Source organism: Paramisgurnus dabryanus, chromosome 12 (assembly GCF_030506205.2).
Source record: "Paramisgurnus dabryanus chromosome 12, PD_genome_1.1, whole genome shotgun sequence".
Lineage (NCBI taxonomy): Eukaryota > Metazoa > Chordata > Actinopteri > Cypriniformes > Cobitidae > Paramisgurnus > Paramisgurnus dabryanus.
The window spans coordinates 17,986,586-17,998,340 of NC_133348.1; the positions used below are offsets into that span (position 1 = coordinate 17,986,586).

An 11,755-nucleotide genomic window follows, 5' to 3' on the forward strand; every position below is an offset into this window, starting at 1 on the left:
CAAGAAATGCATATTTTACTCCCCATTCAAAAAAGAGCATGAATGCCAATCTACAGGATTTACTTGTAAAGATGCCATCCTATGACTGGAAAAGTCCAACCGGAAGCTGTTGTACACGGCAGACCTGTTCTTTGAGGTCACAGTGAAACTATCCCAACTGCTAACATTCCTCCGCTTTTAAAGAAAAGTGATGGAGGATGATGCATAAAATGATCATATGTGTATAAGCACAAGATTATAAACTTGACAAATATCCTATAACTCTATGTAATAAGAGTGTATCATATGCATTAGATTTTTGTAAATTGTTATTTTAATATCGTAATATTTTAAATATTAGCATAAGAAAAGCCTTTGCAGGCCAGTCAGAATTTGTTTGCTACTTCAATTCCATATAAGGTCATAGTACAGTAAATACATTACACTGAATCAGCTGGCCTCTACCAACCCATCAATGGACTGCATGTAAGTTGACTCATGTTTATATTTGCATAATAAGTGGTTGATCAGATTGGTAAATAAAAATGGAAATAATTTCACACTTTACAATAAGGTTCATTAGTTAACTATATTAGTTAACATGAACTTATAATGAACTTCACCTATACAGCATTTATTAATTTCAACAATTACTAATACTTTATTAAATGCACTGTGAACTGAACCATTTCTATTATCTAACATTAACAAAGATTAATAATACTGTAACAAATGTATTGCTCATCGTTTGTTCATGTTATTTAATACATTAACTAATGTTAACTAATGAACCTTATCGTAAAGTGTTACCATAAATGTTTTGCCTAAAACAAGATTATATTACACAACATTACCAAGTTTTGAAACCGAACCATTTACAAACATAGCCGTTCATATGGTGAGACAGTTTTCAGCAGATCTTAGACCTCTTAAAGATAAATGCATACACTATTTATGTTAACCTGCCTTAAAACCTATGGTTTATGATAAGGGTTTCTGGATTTATTGTTGCCTGTAGGTTGAGGTTCCAAAGAAGGTTCTGCTGGTCTGGTAAGTGCGGAAATCTAAATGGTGTAATGAGGAACTTTTGAGGAATTTTTACAAAGTAGGCTATGTGGATTGTGAACACCGCAAAATATGAAATAAGTCAACATTTTTATAGCAAACTTAAGTTCTTTGTATATGGGGTGCTAAGCAATAACATACATAATACATTTATGCATTTGGTAGATGTTTTTATCCAGAGCTTCTTACAGTGCAATAAGAATATACATTTATTTTAGTATCTCTTTGTTAAACCCACAGCCTTTGCACTGCTAATGCAATGCTCTACCTGTTGAGCTACAGGAGCACAATAAAATAGCTGGAAATAGAATACTGTTTAAAACAGATCACAAATAACACATGCTATATCTATGAAGTCATCTGTAGGCCATTAGAGACATGGGAGGGAGAAAGATGGAATGCTGTTTGTACTGAACTAAACAATGGCTCCACCACATTCTTCTTCTGAGAGAGGCTCTGTGACATTTTTTTGCTTTTGTGACGGATCTGTAAGAAATCAGCTTTAAACTATTATTGTGTAAATGTTCTATGTCCAGTGTTTATTCCAAGAAATTCAATTCAATTTAATTTCTATAGCCCTTTGCACAATGTGCATACATTTTAACATAAGGCAGTATAGAGACAGGAAGAAAGATATACAACGTCATAAGAATGATATAATATCAGAAGATGTTCATTGTAAGTTTCTTTTAAACTGACAACCTCTTCGTGCAAACTGTTAGCATTGCATATACGTTGTAATATCTTCTTACTTTTTTTATAGTTTCAGTTCAGCATTCTTGTAACATACCAAAATATAGTAAATTGACTACACTGTCCGGAAAAAGGTACAAAAGCTGCATCCTTTTCTATCGCTTTTTGGGTACATTACTGTAAGTACAAAGGTACAACATTTCAATGTGTTGTATACCCATAATGGTACAAAATGAACATTTATGGGTTAGTTAAATTACATGTTTATTTAAATGACATTTTCTTTATTTATTTATAGATTTGTTTGTTCGTTTTATAAAGTGCAGTTTGTAATATTTTATTTAAAATAATACATTGTTTACATTTACATTAAACATTTAGCAGATGCTTTTATCCAAAGCAACTTACAAAGATTAGGAAACAATGAAGCAATTTGTCAAATGGGGGCAATAATACAATAAGTGCTTATACCAAGTTACCAGTTTGTACAAATTCCGAAACAATACCTGTTGAGAGATAGTTAGAGAGGTTATATTTTTTTACAGGTGTTATAAAAAGCTTTCATTGTGTTGCAATAGAAATGTTTTTTTTTTTTTTTGTCATAATTCATTGGACACTATCTGAACTTATGTAGCTGACTGTACTGTTCAACAGACTTTTGATCATGATGTCGTTCATGCTGGTCCTTGTTCCCTTCCCAGAAAAGAAACAACTCATTGTGACTAACAAGTGACTCTTGTAATAAGACAATCACAGATCATAACTCCATGTTAAAGACACTATTAACCCATAACACACAAACAATAGCTATGACATACTGTACAGTATGTATCCTGTTGTGGGTAAATACAATAGGTTTTAAAAAAAACACTGTTATTTTAGTCTTCATTTTATTTATATAATTCCAGTGAGTTAGTACAGATTAGCATAGTTTAAAGTATTAATGAATAAGGCTCTAAATATTTGTCATTGTCAAGATTATAAAGATTATGCTTGTCCGTTTTTGTAAAAAAATAAAAGCGAGACCTCAGGAATTCATAACATTGGTAATCATCTGCGGTATGTTTCTTGTCTAACCAGCTATCACTAATTAACAAAAGGAGACCAATAAACCAAATTCCCTTTAGTTGAATTTACAGCATGTAACAATTATATAACTCTTCCTTTCAGCCACTAGATGGTGACAGAGACAATGAAACGTCATCTCATTAGAGACGTGCTGTCCCTAAAAATAAAAACACCATTGGAACAAACGGCATAATGTGTGTTCTTTTTTATTTTACATTTTACAATCCTTTACTAGATGTATTTCAGAGTAACCATTTAGGTTAAGTATGATGGTAGACCAACATCCCCTAAGCCTATGAACAGAAACAGAGCAACAGTGCCACTTACCGACAGTCAGAGGAACTGCAGTTACAAAGTTGCGAAAAATGTGTTGTTGACAAAACTCTGTTATTAACTGTACACACGATGTAAAAGGGGAATTATTTGTTAAGTTTTAATAATAATGTAGAACCAAACATTTTGCCAGCATCACACAGTATAATGCGTATAGACTGGAAACACATTTATAATGAATATAAATTGTATGTTATATTTGCATTTATAATTAATAAACAAAATAAAAGCAGCATAAAAGAGCAACTGCGCATTTATACTGTAATAATTTTATTTCATTTCAATTTCTGTAAGAAGAAATACCTGATGATAACACATTTGCATAACTGTTAAAATAAGTATGATGTGATAACACCACTTACAACCCAGATACTTGATGTGGATTCAACCAGTATGATGTCTACTGAACATTACTGAAAATCCTTTACATGCCTCCATATGACATGTGCCATTATAATTCATTTAAACATGAAAAAAACAAGGCTCAGGTTAAAACTAATGTTTGGCATAAGTTTTTATAAAAAATACTTTTTTAATCCAGGCCTCAGAAACTAGTTGCAGCAGGAGTGGTACAGTGCATGCAGTCTAAAGGGATTATGTGAGAAATGTCTGTTTACATCATGGCATTCCTGTTATACACATAAGAATTCTGTAAAGGATGACCCAGCAGAAGCTCCTTCTCCTGAATTAGACTTTCCAGCAGCTCCTGTTGCTTGTGGATATGATAAACCTTCAAGAAGGCCAGCACTGTTAGACCCAGCCAGCATAACCAAGCTGACCACAAGCCAAACTGTCCAGAGGAGAAAGTGAGTGAGTTTTCTACATTAATATCACATATTATGGACATTTTGTGAATGAGTCTTTCTGAAAGTAAAAAGAAGCATTTGAGTCAAAGAATGAAACAAAAAAAAGGGTTCTTTAAGAACTTATACAGCCTGACAAACAAGTTGTAGGAACTTTAATTTTTAAGAATTTACTTCCTGGGTGTTTACCTGTGCAATGGCAAATTGGTCATAAAAGGATGAGTTGTCAACTCCAAGCTCTAAATTAGTGTCTTGCAGGTCCTCACAACTGGCAAAAAGAAATAAACAAATGTAAATAATTGAATTCATAGAATCAAATTTGAACAAAATGTAAAAACATCTTACCTGCTTGGCATTGCCCCATTTTCAGTGATAGCATCACACCAGGAATTGAAGCCAACACTGGAAATGGTGCCCGCCACAAACACCACAAAAACCACCAGCAGGGACAAGAGCAAATTTAAGAAGGCGTGGAAAGGAGAGCTATAAAGGGATACAAGAAAAGTTGCGGTTAGGAAAAAAGTGTATTATAGTTTGTTAATTAAAGCTTTGATTGTTAGATTGATAATCTAGAAAATATCTGTTCTCTCTCACGTCCCTAAAGTCATTCTAATGGATTTAAAAGTTATAATGGGAATTGTATTGGTTTTAATGGAAACCAATTAAAACCAATTGCTAATGTGTTTGCTTCTACTGGTGATGTTATTTAGCACAAGGAAACCAATTAAACACAATTAAACCCAACATGGAATAAGCATAAAACATAATACATAAAGGAATTTTGTAATGGTTTTAATATGCTTATGGTTTATGATTGTAATTGAAATGATGGTCTATTAGAAACTATTAGAATGTGTTTTTATCAGCAGGGTTTTTGGGATGTAAATGCATAAGAGGTCACCTACTCGTCATGCGCTTTACACATGAAGAAAAGCGTCCGCCAGGCCTGTACAGCAGAGAGGATGAGCGACGCGATGCCCACGAATGTGATAAAGCGACAGGATGACTCTGGTCCCCATTCCTCAACAATAAAGCGCTGTTTCCCCATCGTCATGTTCTCATTCTGCCACATTCCCTCCGTGAACAGCAGACATCTTCCCTGGAAATCATCCCCGTTTTCAGAGAGGGGCACAACGGCGATGAAACCGAAAATAAATGCTAAAAAATAAAGGATGCACTGGCCAAAGAGAAAATTATCGACGGCCATCCTCCCAGCGACTGCATTCCGCTACTGCGCATGCCCAGCTCTATGTTGAAGCGTATGTCTGCATTTTTTTGTGTGTGTAAAATCTTTAAAATATATTTTATTTTTTATTTATATAAATCTGTAATTCTATCTCTCAGATAAATAATAATATTAATAAAAAATCCAGATATTTGTTGCATAAAAGTTTATTACGTAATTTGTTCATTTCACTTTAGCCTCATAAAAAAACACAATATTCAATATAGTCAGCTGTAGTAAAATTCCTATTTTTTAACCTTACTATAGTAAATATTAAAGTATACCACAGTATTTACTACAGTTTATCAATTCTCTGTAGTAAAACTACAGAACACTGTAGTATACATTAACAAAGCGTGGTAGCAATAATGTACAACTAAAATTTGCTACAGTTTATAGAGAATACTACAGTAATTTTATGTGTTTATGTGTTTATGTTTATTTCATTGCTATTGCATCATATTTAAAGCTATGAATGTATCTCCTGTCTGTTCATGTTTGTACTTACATTTAATTATGCAAATTATAATAATAAAGATTAGGGGTCTAAAAATGCATAAAGATTTGTGTCATGTTCGGAGTAAAACAGTTCCCATTTTTACAGAACAACAACTTGTATGTATACTGTATGTATATTTTCCAGGACCCAAAGTGCAAGTGTTTTGGTTTGGGTTGAGATACCAAATGCACAATGGCTATAGCTGTTGGATTTGCAGATGGCTTGGAGGCGTTCCATTAAATCCAGAGGATAAATGGATTAGGCGGAGGTCAAAATGAGGCTGAAGGGAAGTCACATTAAACCTGCTTCTCCACTAATCACCGGTCTCTAACTTAAAACATGCACAAAAGAAACAATAAAGTACCTACAATCAAGATATATGGATTATACACCCATATCAGAATATATGGGAACTCAGCAGGTAGGTCATTTGCTTTAATTTTTTTTTTTTTTTTGACAAAACAACAGATAAATGATTAGAAACAGTGCTATTTTTACTTGAACACTTTCAAAGTGTGTATGTGGCGTAGACTTCATACTTAAATCAATACTTAAATACAAAATACATACTTTAATGTTTAAATTAAATGGCTAACTTATGTTGAATACGCACATAGCTGTTACCTATCATGTTGCATTATCATTTATATGTTGCATATAAACACTATGAGTTTTTATACAATGTAACATATCTGTGCCTTCTTTACTATCTTCCCTATCTTGATTTAACTCGTCTGTTTTGTTGTGCAGGCCATCATCCAGGAGTGTAAAAATACCCCATGTAAGCTGCTTATGAGTCCCTATTGTCTATCTCTTCCAATTCACTCCCTACTCACTGAGCAGCATTTTTACCATCCTCCCCATTTGCCAGCATGTTTTATCACTATGAAATTTACACCTGGATTTAAACATTTACTGCTTAGACAGTAAAAGTAACAGACTTTCCCATTTACGATGGCAGTCTTAAAAGTAACATTCACGAAGACGAATCGAGACAAATTGGCCCAGGTTTTATGGGTGCTGAACTGGGTGTCTGTGGTTACAGGGATAACACTATTCAGTCTGGGCCTGTTCCTAAAAGTGGAGATCGAGAAGCGCCGTGAGCTGATGTCAAAGGAGATCGACTCAGTGCCAAACATGCTCATCTCGGTTGGCTTGACTGCCTGTGCAATTAACTTTTTGGGGGGCACGATCTGTTACGACTGCGTGGACACCACCAAATTCCTGCGATGGAAGCTGCTGATGCTGCCTTACATCATATGCACATTCTTCTTTACCTTCTGTATCCTTGTGGGGGCCCTCATGTGTTATAGTATGCGCAACGACCTGGAAGAGTCACTTTTCCTGGGCTTGCGTGATGCCATGCGCTACTATAAAGACACTGACATGCCAGGCCGCTGTTACATTAAGCGCACAATGGACATGTTGCAGATGCAATTTCAATGCTGTGGCAATGGAGGGTATCGGGACTGGTTTCACATACAGTGGATCAGTAACCGCCATCTGGATATGACCAATAGTGAAGTGGTTGAGTAAGTCGATTTTTTAATACCCACAAAATGCACTTTCACAAGTGGTTGGATATTCATAAATTATTAATTTAAATTGAGTTGTATTAATGTAGCCTACAGTACATGATGTACATACAGTAATTCATCTCCATTCTCATATAAAAATATACTGTAGTATACTTTAGTAAAGGGAACAGAGAATGAAAAAACATTTTTACCTTGTCTTTGTTAAATAATGTCTACCCGCATTCACGAACATACAAAAAGTGCTAAACATGCTAAACATCTCCGTCTCATAGAAATTCCTCTTTTAAAAATGTCAGCCAGAAAACGGCCCAATCTGAAAATCTGATGCTCATGACATCACAGGCATCTCCCTGCCCCTCCACTTTAAAATAATTGGCTAAATTTTTTGAGTGGCAGCAAAGTCAGCCAATCAGTAATGAGATTGCAAGTTAAGCCAGTAGGGGGAGACAAATAGGTGCAAAACCACTTGTTTAAAATCCCCCACCCTAATAGAGCTATCTGAGAGAGGTTTTTAGGAAGCTTCTAAGGCATTACAGACCCAAACAAAAATTTTTTTTAACTACATGTCACATCACAGAACAAGGATAAATACCCCGTTCAATCTATGTCACCTTTAATGTTGTAAATTGTAGTATACTGTAGTATATACTATTACAGTTATTAGGCCTACTACACTTTGGTAATGAATATTGTAATGTAAACTGTAGCAAATACTTTATCTTTTATTTACTAAGGTTCAAAAACACGTAATATCTATAATATTACAGTTTACTGTGTAACAGTACATTTTAAAGTATACTACACTATTTATTTGTGTCAGACCTTTATGGTCACAAAATAAAAAATAAATACACTAAATGTATAGTATAAATGCAACAAATTGGTTTTTTCCCCCATTTTTAATGAGCTGAACTCAAAGATCTAAGACTTTTTCTATGTACACAAAAGGCATATTTCTCTTAAATATTGTTCACAAATCTGTCTAATCTGTCTATCGTCATGCTTATTCTGAAGTCTCGCGAGCTTTTGCGAGATTTCCTGTGTTCACAGTCAAGACTCTGTTTGTGTGTTGTGTGCTGTCTTTGACACATCATGGCACACCACACATTATAGGTGCCAAAAGGTTAAATCTAGGATTTTTTATCCTTATTTTTGTGGTCCATCACATTTTGAAAATCTTATAAGATGTAAAAAATCTTTTGGTGTGTAGTCTACCCAGCATTAGTGAGCATTTCTCCTTTGCAAAGATAATTCATCCACCTCACAGGTGTGGCATATCAAGATGCTATTAGACAGCATGATTATTGCACAGGTGTGCCTTAGGCTGGCCATAATAAAAGGCCACTCTAGAATGTACAGTTTTACTGCAGTGGGGGCGATACGAAAACCAGTCAGTATCTTCCCTGCTGAAAAAAACAGCATCAAACCAGCATGGACCAGCATGTGATACTGGTGCTAATGCTGGTTTGGTGCTGGTTTAGCTGGTGCTAATGCTGGTTTGGTGCTGGTTTAGCTGGTCAAACCAGCACTAGCAAACCAGCACCAAAACACAACATATGCTGGTCTTGCTGGTATGCTAGTTCAGCAGGGTTGTGTGACCACCATTTGCCTCACACAGTGCAACACTGATCAGGTTGTTGACGGTGGCCTGTTGAATGTCTACACAACACAAGTTGCTGGTTGCCAGTTATGTCTTAACTCCTTTTCTTCTTCCAGCATCTCTGATCGTGTAATACATCTTTCTTTTCTACTTCAGTCGACTACAGAGTAACGTAGAGGGGAAATATTTGATAGATGGGGTGCCCTTCAGCTGCTGTAATGTGCATTCCTCTCGACCCTGCATCCAGTATCAAATCACCAATATTTCAGCGCATTATAACTACGATTACCAGAAGGAAGAATTGAACCTGAACCAAAAGGGTTGCAGACAGGCTCTGCTAGATCACTACACAAACATAATGCAGTCCATTGGTTTGATTGTTCTCACCATTTGGCTCTTTGAGGTAACTATGATTGTTTAGTCACCAGATATTTTGCCATATTACAATGTATAACAGAAAATATGCTTGAATGAGGGACATCTTTATCATAAAGATCTGTCACGTTCTAGTCTTTCTTTTAAAACATTTGCTCAAAATATTGTTTACTTAAGTGGCAGTCACACCTCAACTGCCTCATCAGTTTTTCTTCCTCTTTCCTCCAGGTGTCTGTGTTGACCGGAGTACGTTATCTTCAGACGGCCATGGAAAATGTGCTGAGGTTAGGGGATCCCGACTCAGAGTCTGATGGCTGGATTCTGGAGAACAGCATAGCCGACACAGCCCGTTATAACTTTAATATCATCAAGAACTTGGGGAAGTGCTATCAGGTGGATGATGACCCCAACATTGATGTACCAAACACCAGTCAAAGACCACAAGAGAATGTGCCTGCCAGTCAAATACCTGTGGTCAGGTAGTGCATGAGACACTTTGGACATTGACTCTTTGGACACTGCCTTGGAGAGACAGATCAAGCTCAACAAATCTGACTCGTACTTAATAAACAGAGAAAGAAAACAGCGTAAACCGGACCAGAAACCTGTTATAAAAAAAGTAATATTACTGCACTGTAATTCCTGTGCCATACAAAAAGAAAAATGAAACAAACACTTCTCAGAAAGAGAAAAACATGTTTGGGGAGATGATTTGTATACATCCAGGATCAACATGATGGTAACAAGAATGAACAAAGATACAGTAATGGAATATATCCTTATCTGTGCCTCTACCCTGTAATGAAGATTATTTTGTGCATCCTAATAATTTAATGGCAAACATTTTGTGAGAAGGGTTTAAACAGGCATCGTCTCATTATTGGTATTTCAATACCTTTTGAGGTTCATCAAGGATCTTTTGGTATTTTACCTAAACACTCCCTTACTTTGTAACATTGTAGGTCTGTAGTTTTACCTCTAGTAAAGCATCTTGTATTGCTTTAGAGACTTTTTGGACAACAGGACAATGGGGTCTCCGGACCTCCAGGGGCCTTGAACTGAGAGGCTTGCATTTGCCTGATAGTAAGTAAAAAATAAAACATTGCAAGTGTAAAGCTGATAAATTTAAAAGTTGCAATTACAAGATGCCTCTCTTACAAAAACTCTCTGTGTGTGGCTCCATTAAAGGCTGGTAGCCCGAGGCCTTGTAGAACCATAATGCATCCTGCTTTACTGGTCTCAGTAAATACAAAGATAACATCTTACATGTAGCGTACAATTTTTTCCCCTACTTTGTTTACCAGCATTTGTCAAAAGCTTTGGTCATGAGCCTTTTAGATGTGTTTACATAAAAATGTGAGAATGCATGTGATAAAAATGATACATTTACACTAAATTGCCTTGGTGTCTACACTGCATAACTAGATTGTTCCTGTTATGTTTCTTGAGCCCTTCAAAGCGAGACAATGCATGCTCCACTTTCGTGCACAAACAGCACTTTAAACCAAATCCCATGACCTAAAGAGATGGCTTTAGGTCATGGGATCCATCATAACTGGACCAAGCATCCCACTGGTCTTTATTTTGGATTTAAAAGAACTGAACAGTCAATAAACAGGTTAATGTTTATATAGTCATGTTTCCAAATTATCAGAAAACCCTGCTACACTTTATTTTCTTCAACATTGCTGCAGCACCATTCTTTAACAGTCTATGTGTGTGATATTGCTGGTGACCACAATATAGTGCAGACTGCAGAAACATTAGTTCATTGACAAATGTATGATTCTTTCTGGTAATGTTTATTACCTATAACTTTAATACACATTCATTTATTACACATTCTATTGTAATATTGATAAAAAAAATAATAATGCATTTTATTTGGAGGCACCTTTCAAAACACTCAAGAAACTCCTTACAACTCAATAACAGACATTAGATACAAGAAAAATATTCTTGCAACATTACTAAAACAATACAATAATCCAATAATAAAGAAAAAGCTAATTTAAAAAGATGTGTTTTAAGATGTTTTTGTAAAACAAAACTCCCTTTAAACTACTAGGGTCTGTAAAACACTAGACTTCCCTTACCAGATGACCTTTGGAAAAACATACATTTATTTCAGATCCCTCAGATAAAAAATGTGACCTGCCTGTGTTGCATTGAAGTCAGTTTTCTCTAGCACCTTCGTATGTCACTGTTAAACCCATAGACATTATAATGTATATGGTTAAACCACCCATCTCCCGTTTGTAAACTAATTCTGCTTCTTGGTTTATTTGGAATTGATCAGTATTACTTTCATGCCGTATCGGTAATAACACGTTAAATATTTTACTTTACATTGTCAAACTTATTAAATATTGTAAAATTACACGCGCTGGTGACATCTTTGCTCGTTACCTCGTTAACAAGTTTTTAAAAAAATTGTTAATGATGTTGGGTTATTCATTTCGTACTGAATTGTAATTTATGTAACCACCATCACGAAAATTCTCCCTAACGTTACAGTAACCAGTTCAGTTCTTTGGTTCTATTCAGATATACGTAAATTGCGTAAGAATGTTCAAG

The 11,755-nt window shown here is 35.3% G+C and overlaps 2 protein-coding genes across 2 annotated transcripts; one reads left to right on the forward strand and one right to left on the reverse strand.

Moving 5' to 3' along the window:
• Window positions 1-2,995: 2,995 nt before the first annotated feature.
• On the reverse strand, window positions 2,996-5,186 carry tmem179aa (transmembrane protein 179a, genome duplicate A). Its single transcript, XM_065256710.2, has 4 exons — window positions 4,847-5,186; window positions 4,287-4,424; window positions 4,131-4,209; window positions 2,996-3,928 (listed from the first exon to the last, which is right to left on the reverse strand). Exons 1-4 carry the CDS (start codon window positions 5,146-5,148, stop codon window positions 3,752-3,754), a joined length of 696 nt encoding a protein of 231 aa, XP_065112782.1. The 5' UTR covers window positions 5,149-5,186; the 3' UTR covers window positions 2,996-3,751.
• Window positions 5,187-6,463: 1,277 nt separating this feature from the next.
• On the forward strand, window positions 6,464-9,713 carry prph2lb (peripherin 2-like b). The gene is made up of 3 exons (XM_065256711.2): window positions 6,464-7,197; window positions 8,960-9,206; window positions 9,407-9,713. The coding sequence occupies exons 1-3, from the start codon at window positions 6,620-6,622 to the stop codon at window positions 9,659-9,661; spliced, it is 1,080 nt and encodes a 359-aa protein (XP_065112783.1). The 5' UTR covers window positions 6,464-6,619; the 3' UTR covers window positions 9,662-9,713.
• The last annotated feature ends 2,042 nt before the right edge of the window (window positions 9,714-11,755 follow it).

Bases quoted from the DNA above. Each gene is read 5' to 3' on its own strand.
- prph2lb (XM_065256711.2), top strand. From the start codon at position 6,620: ATGGCAGTCTTAAAAGTAACATTCACGAAGACGAATCGAGACAAATTG. The intron at 7,198-8,959 runs GTAAGTCGATTT...TTTCTACTTCAG, and splicing joins ACCAATAGTGAAGTGGTTGA to TCGACTACAGAGTAACGTAG. The intron at 9,207-9,406 runs GTAACTATGATT...TCTTTCCTCCAG, and splicing joins TCACCATTTGGCTCTTTGAG to GTGTCTGTGTTGACCGGAGT.
- tmem179aa (XM_065256710.2), bottom strand. From the start codon at position 5,148: ATGGCCGTCGATAATTTTCTCTTTGGCCAGTGCATCCTTTATTTTTTA. The intron at 4,210-4,286 runs GTAAGATGTTTT...TCTTTTTGCCAG, and splicing joins AATGGGGCAATGCCAAGCAG to TTGTGAGGACCTGCAAGACA. The intron at 3,929-4,130 runs GTAAACACCCAG...TCCTCTGGACAG, and splicing joins ACCAATTTGCCATTGCACAG to TTTGGCTTGTGGTCAGCTTG.